The 17,140-nt window shown below is 35.2% G+C and overlaps 1 protein-coding gene and 1 pseudogene across 2 annotated transcripts; one reads left to right on the top strand and one right to left on the bottom strand.

Annotated features, from left to right (window-relative positions):
* Positions 1-371: 371 nt before the first annotated feature.
* LOC108993225 lies at positions 372-5,027 on the bottom strand (annotated as a pseudogene). The gene is made up of 10 exons (XR_001996478.2): positions 4,795-5,027; positions 3,922-4,336; positions 3,623-3,817; positions 3,180-3,405; positions 2,944-3,070; positions 2,742-2,837; positions 2,156-2,233; positions 1,712-1,772; positions 1,168-1,355; positions 372-844 (listed from the first exon to the last, which is right to left on the bottom strand). The product of XR_001996478.2 is annotated as a leucine aminopeptidase 1-like (transcript).
* A 5,250-nt stretch (positions 5,028-10,277) lies between these two features.
* On the top strand, positions 10,278-14,774 carry LOC108993216 (probable GMP synthase [glutamine-hydrolyzing]). Its single transcript, XM_018968050.2, has 5 exons — positions 10,278-11,764; positions 12,908-12,965; positions 13,082-13,165; positions 13,321-13,462; positions 14,113-14,774. Exons 1-5 carry the CDS (start codon positions 11,272-11,274, stop codon positions 14,479-14,481), a joined length of 1,146 nt encoding a protein of 381 aa, XP_018823595.1. The 5' UTR covers positions 10,278-11,271; the 3' UTR covers positions 14,482-14,774.
* Positions 14,775-17,140: the final 2,366 nt, after the last annotated feature.

Consider the following 17,140-nt stretch of genomic DNA (forward strand, 5'->3'; position numbering starts at 1 on the left):
CATGATTGATTGCTGACTATTATCATTGAATGCGATTTTGAGATTAATGAAATTTTGTACATTTACATCCTTGGTGAGGATTGGAAAAGGTCAACCTCAATGGGAAAATACAAACACATGAGGATTACTATGTTCTTATTGCCACCCTCCACTTCGTTTAGAGAACTTCCAACTTGGAGTGACTTGTTATCTCAGGAAAATTTTCTGTTTTAGAAAACAAAAATATTTAGGTGCCCTACTTGAAAGATTTTTTTTTTTTTTGTCCACCAGCTTTGCAAATTTTTAAAAGTGCAACCACAAGATTGTAAATATAATTTTTCTTTATTGTCTACCAGAGCCTCAAGCACTTCTTGTTTTTCAATGAACAAGAATGAAGGCAAATGGACTTAAGTGTATACTTCATGTGTTAGCAAGACCTATTTAGGCTCCCCTAATACACAGAAAAACACCACCAGAGTGACGGAAAGAAAATCAAGAAATAACTATAAAGACCGATAGACATTCAAAGAGACTGTTCGAGTTGAAAATCAAATACTTTTAATTTACCCAAACAAACCCAAACAAGACCATGCCCTCGGCTCATCACTTCTCAAATCTCCAACATGTTTTATTCACTCAACTCGTTGGAAAACCAACCAAGATGTATCTGTTTCCTCCCTCATGCTTGGCTGATGTGAAAGAGATCCCAACAGCATGCTTCGAACCAACTCCGTATCTAAGAAGAGTTCTTCAACACCCACTCTACCAGAGTAGAAATGCCAAAGCCTGTTGCAGTACGTTTCTTCAAATTCCAAGCTGGGCCAGCGATGTCTATGTGCATCCACTTAACCTTTTCATCAACAAACTGCAAAAGCACAACACAAGTTTTAGAAACCCAAAGCAGATGCCTTTGAAAAGAACTTTGCTTAAAATTCAGTCAAAGTAAAGTCGGAAAATAGCATGGGGCCGTCAAAAGATCCAACTCTAACACCCCCCTCCCCCTTTTTTCTCAAAGGGAAAAATAAAAATCAGAGGATAAAAACACCACAAATTATCAAAACATTAAAAAAAGAGCATATGGAGAAGAGAACCCGCCCGCCCCATGATTGCTATCATAACAAGTCTCTGAACATGTATCAAGCAGAAAACATTTATTAATTTATAATGAAAAACGACCAAATTGTTTACCTGCTTCAAGAAGAGAGCAGCAGTGATAGCACCACCTTGACGATCACCAGTGTTGACCATATCAGCTACTCCTGATTTCATCGACTCCCAATAACTTTCCTCCATTGGCATTCTCCAAAGTTTCTCCCCACTGACCTCTGAAGCTGCAAATACCTCCTTCGCCAAGTCATCACTGGGCGTAAAGACACCTATAAAAGAAAACGTTTGCCATATCAGTAATTAACTGGTATTCAAGTTGTAAGAATTCAGCAGATACATGAAAGAATGAGAATGCAGCAAGTAAAAAGCCACCATTTTAATAGTGTTATACAAATTACAAACATAACCCGAGGTTTTTCAACAGAATTCCATGACATTATTCAGAACTGCCAATATATCACTATTTCTGACAAGCAACAGTTGAGTAAATTTTCAAAACCAGTGTGCTCTTCCCCCCTTCCTATTTGTTTACTATAAAATAGAGTGGTTCTCAGACCTCAACTCCCAGCAGTACAAAAAACTCTGATACATTTTACTTGTCATGATTACAAGAATATGTAGATACCTGCAATTGAAGGGCCAAGAGCGACTCTGCAAGCCCCAGTTAAGGTTGCCAGGTCAACTATCTGCAGAACAATTAATGGTAATGTGAGCACTAAACCCAAAATAAACATCTTAACAAGATTGGAACTCTTTGAGAACAAAGCTAGAAGAACAAGGTGAGGGACATCCTGTATTTCTGGACACAGCTCCACTATGGCATGTACACCTCAATAAGAATTTAGCAGGTTATAGATATAACACAATCACTCAAGACCCCATAAACAATGGAACATGTTGTGAATCAGATCCTTTACGCAGTGAACCGGGATGAGAGCATCACTATCAAACATCAAATAACTAGAAGTTCAAAACATTTTGTGCCAAGTTACATCATTTTGAATAATGCTAATAATATGTTAGATATATCACGATTCTTAGGAGTGCCAATGGCAGATGTAAGTATTACCTTGTCAACACCTTGGTCACAAGCATATAGCAAAGCATCTGCCAGGGTAAGCCTGCCCTCAGCATCTGTGTTATTAACCTGCATTAGAGATTGAAGTCAACTAGAGAATATCAGTTTATAGATATGGATGCAAAAACATATCATATGAAAATCAAATCATCACCACAACTAGGACTATTTAGAAAATTATGGCAGCCATCACAAGTTCAGTTTTCTTGAAGACTTTGAAAATGCTATGAAGAAACCAATGGGGCCAACAAAACTTACACGGAATATACAAACACAGCCTGGATAATTTTTCATCATTTTAATGAGTTCTAGATACTTCCATTATGAACCCAATTGAGTTTGACCCAGGTCTACTACTCATTCATTACCCAATAGGAGCCGATACAATAATGAATAAAGAACTTCAAGATGAAGTCTTTGTTTCAATCTGTGAAATGCTTGACTCCTTGAATAAAAACAATTTTAAAATTTGATGCAATCCAATGAGAATGAACCTCTCATTATTTTGCAGTATAAGAATGAAACCTCTCATAAGTTGGTTACTGCATGTTCTCTTCACAAACCAGAGAACCTATACCTCAATGGTCTTTCCATTTGATGCGGTAACAATGTCTCCAGGCCTCATACCCGTTCCACTTATCATATTCTCACAAGCTGCCACAATGAAATGAACCTGCATAGACAAGGCATTTACTCTAATATTAGGCTACTAGATTCTACTGATCAAAGTCTCAAAAACAGAACAAAAATTAAGAGAGATAAAAAATCAAATTTCTGACCTCTACACCAGGAGGTTTAATTTGACCAATAGCTTTTGCCGCACCTAGAACTGCTGCTGAACCCCCCATATCAAATTTCATGAGCTCAATGAAACAGCCAGGTCCTGTTTTTATGTTGTAGCCACCACTAGAAACATATATTCAAACAGCTCATGAACCGAGAGCCAGAAAAATTAAAACAAAATAACATATAAGATATAGTCTGACAACTTCTCCTTCGAAACTCATATATTCACCTGTCAAAGGTCAAGCCTTTTCCAACTAAGGCCAACTTGACTTTGGAAGGTCCACTTGGAGGTTTGTAACATAAATGTATAAAGTGAGGAGGATTTGCAGAGGCTGCAGCTACAGCCAGATATGACCCCATCTTCAATTCTTTGCATTGCTCAGCATTTAAAATTGTAGCAGAAAGAACATCACTGTACAAGGAAGCAATCTTTGAAGCTTCTTCTGCTAGTACCGCTGAAGTATAAAAGTCATGGAATACAATTAATACCAAGGATCAAATCATTTTCTAATAAACACAGACAGATGAAACTAAATGCTAGCAGACAAAGAAAATGTTTTCTAACTTCATACTCATTAATGCATTACATGAATAAGACAATCAAGAACTATCTAACAAATTACTGCAGGGTATTGCAATGAGATATCATTCAGAAGTGAGTGTGATACGAACCAGGGGTGAGGACATTGGCTGGTGAATTCCCAAGTTGCCGCCCAAAAATTACTGCAGAAGAAACATCTTCCGCATACTTGAGCTTCTTTTCCAGTTCAGGTCCAGTTCCAAAGCCAAGGATATCCACGGACTTGAGAGTCGGTTTCTTTGACTCTGATTTATATCTATTATCTTCATATAACCCAAGCACAGTTCCTATGACAATTCAAACCATTCCATCAAGTACAGAAAAATATTACCACAAATATACATAGCCTAGGGCATTGTGAATGTCAATCACTACATCACAAAATTAGTACCAGATGCAATTGCCGAAGCTGTGCCAAGTTTCGATTCAGCAGAGAGCCCCTCGGAAGAGGCCAGCACAATAGCAATGTCACTTGCTCGAGCAGCCTTGGCTGCAGCTGCAACAGCCTCACCAAGACCCCGAAAAGCAGCCGTAGTTGAAGCAGACTGTCCGAGACCAATCAATCCGACCCTCTTTGAGCCAAGACCCGGAAGCCTAAGAACTGTTGACTGGCCAGCCTTTCCTGTAAAATCCTCCTCGGAAGAGGCTTCAGCCAACAAACCACCCAACTGAGAATCGAGCTTCTTCAAAATTGAATTCTCAAACTTCGAGTTATCATCCTTCACCATGTCTTTCTCTGTCACACCCACTGCAAGTATGTCTCCCTTCCATTCCGTCACATCAATCTCTTTCGCAGCAAACGAGACCTGCGCTAGGAATTTTCACAGAATCAAGTCCCTAATATCCAACCAAATTATGTGTCTAAAACGAGTTTATCACAAATATAAACAAATGAAAAGCCCATTCTAAGAAACCAATCATTCACTGATTTCAGATCATCAATTTTTTTTTTTAAAAAAAAAAACTGTGATTCTATCACACGCTTTAAAGAAAAAAATGTGGATTCAAAGAGACAGACGGAACCCCGAAAACAAAGATCGGACCCTTTTTAGCCTATATAGTCTATAAAGATTATTGAACTTATGGAGCGAGCACATACAGTGCAAATCCCACTGGTTTCAGACTCAGCAACACATCAACAATAACTCAATTATCCACACATGTTAGCCAAAAACGATCAATCAAAAGGCAAAACTACTAAATACAGTGGAAAAAACACAGGGCGTTCAGAGTGTGGGTAAGAGATTAAGAGAGAGAGAGAGACCTTGGGGGCTTCTATGTTAGCGGGCAAAGTGAGACCAAGGGTGGCCCGGGCGAGAGTGTGAGCCATGAGGCTGCCTCTGCGAGAGCAAAAGGGTGAGACCGCGAAAGAAACTCGAAGTGAAGCGGAAGACTGTAGCTTTCTGAATACCAAGGACGGAGAAGAGCGAGAAGACGAAGAAAAAGAAGTGTGGAGGCCAAAGAAACAATAATGGCGGCCATTTTGAGGTAGGTGAGCCTCTATCTATTTATAGTGAAACCTCGAAGAGACTTTGAGTTGCGCGAGGGACCGAAGATGATGGGGCGTGTGCGTTAGCATCACCAAGCCACAAGCGTATAGAATGTAACACTAACACCTACTAATGGCGCGTGTCCTCCTGCTTTCTTGAAAATCTTATGCCAAAGCAGAAATTCCTCGTTTGATATATGTCTCAATTTTCTCTCTGCACAATAAGTTCAAAGAGAGCCGTTAAATAGGATAATTTATAAAAAAAAAATATCACAAAAAGATTACGCGATACTAATTTAGTGATAAGTTTTAAAGATCAGTTGAATGTATTTTGGAAGAAAGAGAATTTTGGGCTTTGAATTCTAATGCTACACAAAATTTTTGTTTCCATATGAACAATTTTTTGTTTAGGGATTGATATTGCTAGAGAGGGGCTGTTCATGCATGGTAGCTAGGCTGGGGTTAAAGGTACGTAGCTTTTGATATTAGAATACTGAATGCATGGGTTTTCTCTATACGGATGGAACTCACGTAAGATTTCATTCTGATGTCGTGCTTCGCCCCCTCTTTCTAAAGGATCTCTGAAGATTGATTTCCCATGCATACCTCCCATCTCCCATCTCGCTGCATAAACGTTAACGTTTTCTATATAAATGATGCAAACCCTAGCTAGGAGAATGATCGAGGCTGCAGCATGCATGGTATAAGATGGGAGTACTTCTGAGTCAGCTTCTAGCTAGTTAGGGCTTCTAATATTTCTCATAGATCATCTGATCCTTAATTATTACCTATGATCAGATTTCGTGCTTCCCTTTTAGTTTAGGCTTCTCTGTAAAGTCCTATAGATCGATGCCAGCTAAACAAACTTTCGAAACTAATATTCCCTAGCTAAACCAAATCAATCGTATAACCTAAAGGAAAGTTTTCAGATCATGCACAAACATGCAGTGAACATACCAGTTTTACATCCAAATTAATAGTTTTACATATCTACTCAAAAATAGAAACTCCACATATCTACTCAAAAATAGAAAAACTCCAAGTTTCAGGCCGTGTGATAATGCATCTCTTAGTAAATTGCAAAAAAATAAAAATAAATAAATAAATAATCTGGAGGATCTTTAATTTCTCCAATGCCTTGGAAAAAATGTGATCTTCAATGTTTAATTATAAACCACCCAGATTTGTAGGTATGCCCTGTTTGAATTCCTGAGTTTCCAGTAGTACTACTTTCATGATCATTAGGAAGCAAGCTAGCTGTTTTGCTAATTTTCCTGCTGATTGGGTTCCTGATCAATGCAGGGTTAATTTGTTTTCCTCCATTTGTTAGTCTTCAAATTAAGTTTTTGTTTTTTTCTTCAATATGCTATCCTATAAAAGGGTAAGTTTTGTGGCGCAAAAAGAACAATAACAGCCCGTTTGGATTGAGAAACCATTTCAACTCATCTTATTTCATCATTACAATTTTTTTAAATTCACACATAAATACAATAAACAATTCAACTTTTTCAAATTTTAAAATAATAATAATATTAAAAAATAATATTCTAATAATATTTTATTTAATTTTTAATTTTTATCTAAAATCATCTCATCTCATTATCCAAACGGGACTTAAAGATTTTGAAATATATTTCTGGTGGAGACATTTTCTATCTGCATTTTGTAGCATTATAACCAGTTTTCTTTTTTCTCCAAAGCAAATTAGGATGAAGTACTTGAAAGTTCCCAAGTCTCATTAATTCTTCTCTCCTTTTCTTTTTGTAATAATTACTTTAGTGAAAGATTAGCATAAGATTTTTCTTTTGTATGGAGAGATTATCACCAGATTTTGATCACAGTGAAATCAATTTGCACCAAGAAAAGATACCAAGAGTGAAAAACTGATCTTAATGATCTTCAATATCTACCAACTTTGACTCAATGAGAGGTAACAAAAAAGTAGGTGAACAAATACATAAGATATAAAAAACTTCTCAAAAGGGGAGGATAAAGCAAAAACAACAGTGATTAGCTCCAGAATTTTATACTTTTTCCAGTACAGCCTCTTCCTTAGGAGCTAGTCCAATAGTTCAACGACAACTCATGCTTACGACAAAAGATATACCTTTCTTTCACTGCAATGCCTTTTCTTTTTCTTCACTTTTGTGATTTACCAAACTGAGGATTAGTCAATCAGATCAGATTTCTCAGACTGAGTCAGCATCTTCATGTCCAAGGCTCCAAAATCTTGATGTGAAACCTCAAGAAACTTGGGGTTGAATCTGTCTAAGTTTTCTGGAGTAAAGCATGCATGATATAAAGAATAATGATAATATGAAAAGCTGTGATTACGTATACAAACTTATATACTAATTGATAATGACTTCGAATTAAGGAAGAATACTTAACAATGGTCACAACTAGATCAATGGCTTCTGGTATCCATGTTGGGGGAACATATCCTTTGGGATTTCCATTTTGAGACCGACAGTAAATGGCTTTTCTCATGTTTTTTTTTTCTTTTTTTTTTTAAAGTAAGTGGTCTTTGCTTTGTAACTTGTGTATATTTGAAACTGCAATCAGTTCATTTCTGCATTAGATGTTCTTGAACATAATTACAGCAAAATTTTTGTTCTAAGTTTTTACTAGTTCTGTTCTAAAGCCAGTCTCATTTAGATTCAGAAAGTGTTTCATCTCATCTCATTTCATTATTACAACTTTCTTAAATTCTCATACAAAATATAATTATAAGCAATTCAATTTTTTCAAATCTCAATTCAACTTTTTCAAATCATAAAATAATAATAATATTAAAAAATAATATCTCATCTCATCTCTGAATCCATACTAGTCCTATTTAATTTAGGCCTATAAAGTCAAAAAACTAGACTTGCATTAGGAATGAATTTATGAAATCTCCCCCACGTATTGTACTTAGAGCATGCAAAAATTGATGATCGGAAATGTTTTGGGTTGCGAATTTGGGTTTTGAATTTGTGTCCCAAATGGTTTTTTGTTTTTTTTTTACTTAATAATTAAAGAAATCATTAAAAGGATTTTGCACCAATTGAAGTCATTTAATTATGACAGTACATGAGATCCATCGGTATATATAGTTTGATCATACACCGTAGAAAATCATCATTCTCTGTTTTCTTAAATCCCATGTTGAATTGGGTACGTACGATTGTAAACCTCAATATTGCAGTCATAGTCCCTGAAAGCCAACAGATTCTACGGTTTTGCTACAAAATCACCATTTATCATTCTTTAATTGATTTATAATTTCGTATAAACAATACATTTACCAAGTAGTACTGCAAAAATGTGAAAAAACTATACTGTAATCGAGAGAGCTTTAATGGATGGTTTAATACAGATCGAGAGATAGACACATCATTAAACATTAAATATTAATATTTTAGACTAATAAAAAACTTTACACAGACAACATTAATAAATACTATAGAACTCAGTATTTTGCTATAGATCTTGATAGGATGTAGGTGATCATCTCCTAAAGTCTTCTCTAAAATTTAGCTAAAAATACTTGTTTTGTATAAAATAAAAAATATTCAAGATATAACCTCACATTGGATTATTTAAAATAATATTAATATAACATTATTTTTTATTTTTATTTTTTCATATTTTCTAATTATACTAATCATACGTTAATTAATAATTTAACTTTTAATAATCTTATTATTTCCCAATTATTTGCTCTTTCTTTTCAACCTAATTATCCAACACAGACCACATCTACAATTCTTGTAAAGAATATCTCTATCTTCTAATAGCAATTCATACACGTTCATCATGTCCAATAAAACTCAGTGCAAATATAAAACATCTATATCATAATAATTTGGAAAGATCTATAAAAAAAATAATTTGAAAAAATCTATATTATAATAACCTGAAAAAATCTTTTTTTTACTTCGATTTCCTCTTGCTGGAGAAATGCAAGTATAAAACCTATAATACAATAAAATTTAACCACGTATTCCTAAGTTTCTAGAGCCAAACCATTACAAATTAATAAGAAATTAGTCTATATATATATATATATATATATATATATATAATCAAATACGGGAGGTGAAGGTTGAAAGAGAGAGAGAGAGGGGAGAGGGTTAGAGCAGAAAATACTTTAGTAGAATAAAAAAATTCTTTTTTGTTATGAACAGTAACTCAATAAACTTGGAGAAGAGTTTAAAGTTACTGTGACTCAAAAGTAGATTTAAAGAGTTTTGACTACTTTAATTAGAACATTCTCAATGGATTAATTAAAAATTGAAGCTATTGAGTATTTAGTTATTAGAATACAAAAAGTGATCACAATAGATTAATCAAATTCTAAATACATACATCAAATAATTAGAATTTGACTACAGTTACTTTCAAAAGAATTTTTAAATTTGAAAGTTACTATACATATATCAAATACATATTTTATCAATTATTTCTTTTTTCCTTTCTTTTATTACACATTTTATCACAATGGTTGGGTTCATGTGCACAGGTTCAAGTGTTGGGGGCTGGGTTCATGCATTGATATATTAGTTTGAGTTAGTGATATATTAATTTAATTAGAATATGATTATTAATTAATATATAATAGGTAGATTAGTAAAATATGATAAAATAAAATAAATTAATAATTAAAAAAATTAAATATTTTTGAAATTATTAATTATTCTTTACTATATAATGAATATATAGATAATCTAATATGAAGACTTAATGTGAATAGTCAAAACTAAATTTATTTTATATTATTTTATTGTCATATAATAAAAAAATAGTTATTCCAATGTAGATATTTATGTGAATGAAATAGTCAAAAGTTTAATTTTCTCATATTTATAAAAAATGTCTTATAATTTTGACAAATCTATTGAGAATGTTCTAAATACAAACAATTTCAATCATAATTAGATAAAATTTGAAGATACATTAATGTCGGTACTCTAATATGATTTCCTCACCTAACGTATGAATGTTGCATCGATCCAACTTCATCTTAAGTCTTAACGACCTAATTAGATTAGTTTATTCTTATTAGTTGATGTCATCAAATGCATCACATCAATTATCAGCTTGATTAATTAAATATGAGGAAGGAAGGCATTGCCAATTGCCATGTTTCTTATGCTTAAAAATAGCAAAAAAAGTCGGGCAAGAAAATCTACTCCCCAGTTACTCCGGTAATCGGACATAGCCAGTCAAACACTGTTCAAAACCAGCTCTGCCGGTCGCACTCCAATAAACAAAGCCAACTTCAAACAGAGAAAGTTTACACACTCTCTCTCTATCTCTCTCACCCATTCGTTCTTCAATTCTCCCTCTCTCCGAGAAAAAAAAAGGAATTGTGAGTTTCTGTCTCAGATCGAACTCCCATTAAGCTCTTTGCCAATTCCCATCAATTCGCTCGGCCACATCAAATCCCAAATTTCCTGCATTTTTCTATCCGACTTTCCCCTCTATTTTATCTGGAAAAAAGGGGTGTACAAGACCTGCACGTACACATTGCACAGAGAAACCTTGTCAGCTTTTTTATCTGTGTGAGGAGCGGATGATAAACGACGCAGTTTCAACTTTTTCTGAGCTTCTCGTTTCTCACAATGCGCAACGGAATCTCCGTCTTTCGAGGCTCGTCGAAGCTCATTTTGAATATACAATAAAAAAAGAGTGCTCTTTTTAAGTCTGTATGTAAACCCTAGCTTTGGCAAAGAAAAAGGTGCACCCATTTTGCTTATTTTGATGAAGTTCATGTTTGTGTCTGAAAAACCACTAGTGGGTCGTGTTTTCTAGGGTTTTGGGCTGATTTGAAATCTGGGTTTCAGTTAAAATGGGGTTTTGGGGTTGTGGGATTTGGATGGTTTGGGGTTCTATAGCTTTGGCCGAGTGGTTTTGAATGAAAACTAGGGCAGGACTGAAATTTGTGGTTCAGGCGGAAAAGTGAGATCCGTGCCGGGAGCTTCAGGGTCCAGGTCAATGAAGGTACCTGGAGGAAGTGAATTGCTTTTTTCTTATGGATTTTGGTTTCTAGAATTTTTGGAGTGATTTGAGCTTCAAAGATAAGAAAACAAATGTTAGTCTCTGTGGGTTTTGTTGGTGGGTTTTGGATGATTTGAATGGACTGTTGCGTGATTTTGAGAATTTGAAAGAAACCCACGAGGTGGCCGGCACAATTGGGTAACTTGGGTGGACTTTTGAGCTCAAACTGTTCAGATCTTTGTATTGAACCCAAGGAGATTTTTATCAATGTCGGGAGCTCCAAGAGTGAGGTCTATAAATGTAGCTGATTCAGAGGCAAGGCCGGTGCTCTGTCCTGCCGGGAATGGAAACAAGACAGGTTCAATGATTGCACGAAAACCTGGTGGGAAGCCACTGAGAAAGGTGGAGAAATCAACCGGGGAGGCTCCGTTGGCCGAAGATAAGAAAGCCTGTAAATCGCCCACGGTTGCTACTTCCTCTCCCCAGCTGCATTCTGTCAATGCACATTCAGTTCTTCGCCGGCACGAGCAGTTGTTGCATTCCAATTTGTCGTTAAACGCCTCATGTTCATCCGATGCTTCTACGGATTCGTTTCATAGTCGAGCGTCTACTGGCAGGTTGATACGGTCGAATAGCGTGGGGAGTAGGAGGAAACCTTCTTCTTCAAAGCCGAGAAGTGTTGCTTCTGATGGTGGTTTGGAATCTCTACCTGATGGATTTATGACCAAGAAGAGGTGTGCGTGGTTGACTCCGAATTCCGGTTAGTTCTTACTCCCTCGGATTTAGAGGATTTCTGAAATTTTCTTCTCTGGATTGATTTAAAAGTCATTTTTATTTTGTGATAATGGACAAGTGAGATGGGACTAACTTGGTTAATTTGCAGTTTAGTAGTACGTAGTTGTTATTTATAACGTATCCTTTTTATTTGAGGATTTTGGTTCTTTGATTAAGCCGTCAAATTTTATTACTATTGTACGGACATCTATAAATAGAAAGTCTCCATGTGGAAGTATGTGATTGCTTGGAATGCCTAATTTTGATTGGTTTAGTTCAGCGTCAATTCAATTCAAGTGACTAGGGTTGCATTGTGATTCTTTATGAACCAAAAATCTGAACCAACATTTTTTAAATATGATGAGGGATTGATTAATGGGGGGTATGGCCCTCGATAGAGTTTGGTACAAAGTATTTGTGGCTCACTGAAGTAATCAGATTTAAGGCATTGTTAAATTTACTTTACTCTACTATGGATTTGACAATTTGTATCTAGGTTCTTCCAAAAAGTAGCTAAACTGACTACTCAGTCAATGGAAACCCCCTATTTCTACTTGGCTCACAGTTTCCTTAAATCAGATAAATATCATTTATTCATTGCGTTTTGTATTTTGCAATAACTACCTAAGAGGCACCACCTTACAAGAAGTTGAGAAATGTGCATATCTCTGCAGTTTATCTGATGTTGGAGGCATACTTTCGAAAGAACTTGGCATCCAGCTGTTTGATTTTCATTGGTTTTGGCGTTTTATGACTATGATTACTTTGAATGGACTAAAACACAATGCTGCGTGCTAGTTTATTGAGTTTTTGTTGCTTCACAGAGTATATTTGCTCTTCTTTGGTGCAAAAGTGGGAGAAATAACACTCTGAGACCGTCCACAAAAAGATGTGGTTCCTCCCCCGCACCCCCCTCACCCACCCCCAACCTCAACCCCAAAACCACCACCACACAAATTAAATTACTAAATTCCAGGTATCAGTAAGTTGTATTCTAAGTAAAAGATAGATTTGGATATAGGACTCTCAGGCATTGGCAGGCCATGTGGTTGGGAAAGCCATTGCTCCTGAATGTTGCCTAGCGGTCTTTTAAATTTCATATTCTGACAGTTTCATTTGTTGAAACCAGACCCATGTTATGCTGCTTTCCATGATGAAGAATGGGGAGTTCCAGTACACGATGACAAGTATGGGATCTCAACATTGCTTGCTTTCATATTGATTAAAGGGGTGTCCATTTTGGATACATAGTTCTATTTATCAGCTGTTTTCGCTTTTTGTTGATATCCCCAATCTCATCCAGGAAACTGTTTGAGCTGCTTGTTCTTTCTGGTGCTTTGGCTGAACTTACATGGCCTGCCATTTTAAGCAAAAGGCATATCTTTAGGTATTCTTCCTGAAAATTCAATCTTATTTCATCTATTAACAGGTTCATGCCCGAACTATTGGTTGTAAGATAATTTATTTCCTTGGAATCATGGCCCCTACATTCCTACTTGGCCTTTTTACTGGATATTTTTCCCAACAATCTTCCTTTTGCAGGGAAGTATTTGCAGATTTTGATCCTGTTGCTGTCTCTAAGTTGAATGAAAAGAAGATAATAGCACCAGGAAGCACTGCAAATTCTCTTTTATCTGAACTAAAGCTTCGTGCTATCTTTGAGAATGCACGTCAAATATTTAAGGTAGATTCTCATTTTCTTATGGCACTTCTCAGAATTGAGCTGTATAAGATACATGTACAAGGGGCACTCTGAATTATTGCTTGCATATTTAAAGATGCTTAGAGCGTGACATGTGTGAAGTTTTCAAAGTAAACTGGATGTCTAAAAATCCTTAGAATCTTGTGATGCTAGCACTCTAGTACAATTGGGATTAGTTTATTCATTTATATCTCCCAAAAATTGGCTTGACTTGGTTTAGTTTACCTGTATAATTTGGATGCTTGCAGTTTTCTCTCTTCTTTGTACACTGACTAAATAGAAAATAGTGAGTGCGTAGTGATCGTTTGGTCATGCCAGTTAGGTGAACGAAGTAGTTGAACTGTGGTCCTGAAATGTATACAATATGTGTGACCCATTCAGAACAAACCTATATATTACCATCTATGCAGCCTGACATTATTATACATTATTTCAAAGTTACTCACGCACCTAATCATTTCTTGTTTTCAACATGCCAGCTTTCTTAGTTGGCAAGGCCCAAGTCTTTTATCAGGCTTGATAATTTCCAGCCACTAACCACTAACCATTTTACGGAGGTGCAATAATTGGACATTCCTCAGTTGCTGTAATTATCATCACAACTAACTTTTTGCAGGTTTTGCTGATGCCAGGTCATAGATGAATTTGGGTCATTTGACAAATATATCTGGAGCTTTGTGAACCACAAGCCAATAGTTAGCAGATTCCGATATCCTCGCCAAGTTCCAGCGAAAACTCCAAAAGCTGATGTGATAAGCAAGGACCTGGTGAGACGGGGATTCCGGAGTGTGGGCCCCACCGTCATCTACTCATTTATGCAGGCTGCGGGAATAACAAATGATCATCTCATTAGTTGCTTCAGATTCCAGGAGTGTATAGCTGCTGCAGAAGGGAAGGAAGAGAATGGCATCAAGGATAAGGTCGAAGAGACGAAGCCTGATAACATGATGGAGTCGGAACTATCTGTTGCTATCGATGAATTGAGTTTCTCTTCGACATGATGAACCCGATGTCGTGTTTGGGTGGAAGGTGGAGCTCCAGCAGGCTCAATCATCAGTTTACCTTGTTGACATGTTCACGGTTCTATTACATCAGGTAGTAATGGAGGTGCAGTTGTGTAAATTTCCTGAATTCCTCATCATCATGGATTCCTAGATTGTAGATTACTAAATTGAATCAATTTAACTGGTGAATGTGCTGTCAATGGGGCTTCTCAAGAGAGCCATGAGAATTTAATGTACAATTTTATGTTTTGTACAGTTTAGAAGATTAGTAATTAGAATTTTCTTCTCAATCCATTCTGGCATCAGAAGACTGGAAATGAAATTCCTGTTCATTCTGTCACCATCTGATCCTTGACTTAACAGTTAATGGGTGGGACTAGCTGATGCCTCAGTGCCTACCTTATAATGTGCTTTACAGCCAGAACTTAAAAATTGACAAGTCAGTTTTGCTTTTAATGAGTGACAATTATATAGTTGTAGCACAATGTTCCCCTGTCCCCTTTGGACTAGGGATGGCTCCCTTTAGATGAACATGTTTTGTACTGTTGCTCTTAATGTGGGGTATTCCTGTTTCAGAATTGATTTTAGATAGAGGGCACGGTTTGATCATTGTAGGGATTCATCTGAGATTCCAGAATTCTGAACCTTTTTTCTTTTCTATCTTTCAAGCTACCTTGCTTTTAACTCTTGGAATTCCACTGGCCACCAGTTTGGTCCTCTCATTCTTTTTGGTCAATTAATTTATATTATTGATATTTATTACAGCTCTGGAAAATTAAGGTTTCGTTTGGATTCGAAAAGTGTTTAATCTCATCTCATCACTACAATTTTATTAAATTTTCATACAAAATATAATAAACAATTTAACTTTTTCAAATCTCTAAACAATAATAATATTAAAAAATAAAATTTTAACAATATTTTTATCAACTTTTATATAAAATCATTTTATCTCATTTGAGAATCCATACCAGCCCTAAAAACACTTTGTACCAGACTAATTCCATTTTTTTTTCTTTAAAGAAATACTCATTCAAGAGGCTTCATTTTGTCAAGGATGTTCCACTACACAGATCAGCCAAAAAACACAAAGCGAAGTTAAAAGAATCAGACTCAGAGGCGGATCCAATCTATTCCTTAGTAATTCCAATTCCAAGCAAATAATTCATATTTTATTTGCCAATTTGCTTGAAGCCTCCAACAACCATCCACAAGTGAGAAGATAGTCAACAGCCAAACAGCTTCTCGACAGAAAATTGGATTGGACCTAAAATTAAAGAGATCCCAAGCTCTTTGCTGACCAGAAGAAAGGAGCCAAATAAACACCCTTGAGAAAATCATTTAAGAGGAACGTTGAAATGAGGTGGATGCCATCTCACAATTATAGATTCAAAACCAGAAAACCATGTCCACTCTTTAGTTATGGCATGCTCCTGACTTGTAGCATCCAATGCAGTCTTGCTGCAATTCAAAAAAGCCATGCATCTCTTTGCGGATTAAGACCTTGCAAGTCTTAAGTGATAGAGAGATAGACACATGATCTCAACCCTACATCATTTAATATTGTCCGTGTGAGTTTTTCAGATAATATCAAATGCTCAATAAATGTTTCAAAATAATTTTCCGATATCTATTTCTTTCCCATTACTAAGTTTAAATAAGATATCGAGGGATATTTATTTGTTTCAAATGTGGAGGACTTGAGAATAATGATAGGAAATTCATTCACATAGACATCAATTTATAAACTAAGTCGCATGCAATCTTGGAAAGATCCTGGATTTTTTTATTTATATGAATTTACAACCATATAATTCCATAACTGTCGAGCTCTATAGAAAGAAGAATAATAAAAAAAAAAAAGAAAATATATTAAGTTGAAGGAAGTTTACAGCATAGTTTAAAGAAAAAAAATATTAAGAATAATGATGGTACCTAATCATCTCAATTCCTTATAGTCCATTCTTAAAAAAAATGAGGTTCTCTCGCTAGAAGTTGGATGAGAAAGATTGTCGATCAATCACTATGACACTATTAACTCATTGGAGAGATTACTATGTTTTAACGAGTAATTCTACAAATACAATTTTGAAATACGTAAACGTCGCGTAATTACTTTGAAAAAAAATAGAATCCACTATTAAAAAATTATTATTATTATTATTTTACGTGGATTTCATGTTTTATTTAATTTTTTCAAAATGATTACGCGGTGGTTGCAATTCACAATTGCAAATATCTTTTCTCATATACTAATAATTGCCATATTTAAGACTCGTTTGATTACACAGTTCAAATGAGATTAGATGACATATTTTGTTGAAAATTGAATAAAATATTATTATAATATTATTTTTATTTTAAAATTTAAAAAAATTGAATTGTTTATTAAATTTTGTGTGAAAGTATAAAAAAATTATAATAATTATGTGCAATGAGATGAGATAATTTAGTTTTGTGTAAACAAACCAGCCCAATTTATTATGTGATTAGTAAGTTGTGATTGCAAATTCTTTATAAAACCCCAAGAAAGTAAAGCATCCTTTTCCTCGTTTCTTCCAATTTTGTTTGCAATTCAATATGCCAAAAATTAGAATATATAATCTTAGACTACAATTGATAAAAAAGCTCAAAAACACTGAATAATAGAAGATTG

The sequence above is a fragment of the Juglans regia genome, chromosome 15 (genome assembly GCF_001411555.2).
Source record: "Juglans regia cultivar Chandler chromosome 15, Walnut 2.0, whole genome shotgun sequence".
NCBI classification, from domain to species: Eukaryota; Viridiplantae; Streptophyta; class Magnoliopsida; order Fagales; family Juglandaceae; genus Juglans; species Juglans regia.

Bases quoted from the DNA above. Each gene is read 5' to 3' on its own strand.
- LOC108993216 (XM_018968050.2), top strand. From the start codon at position 11,272: ATGTCGGGAGCTCCAAGAGTGAGGTCTATAAATGTAGCTGATTCAGAG. The intron at 12,966-13,081 runs GTATGGGATCTC...AATCTCATCCAG, and splicing joins GTTCCAGTACACGATGACAA to GAAACTGTTTGAGCTGCTTG. The intron at 13,166-13,320 runs GTATTCTTCCTG...TTCCTTTTGCAG, and splicing joins AGCAAAAGGCATATCTTTAG to GGAAGTATTTGCAGATTTTG.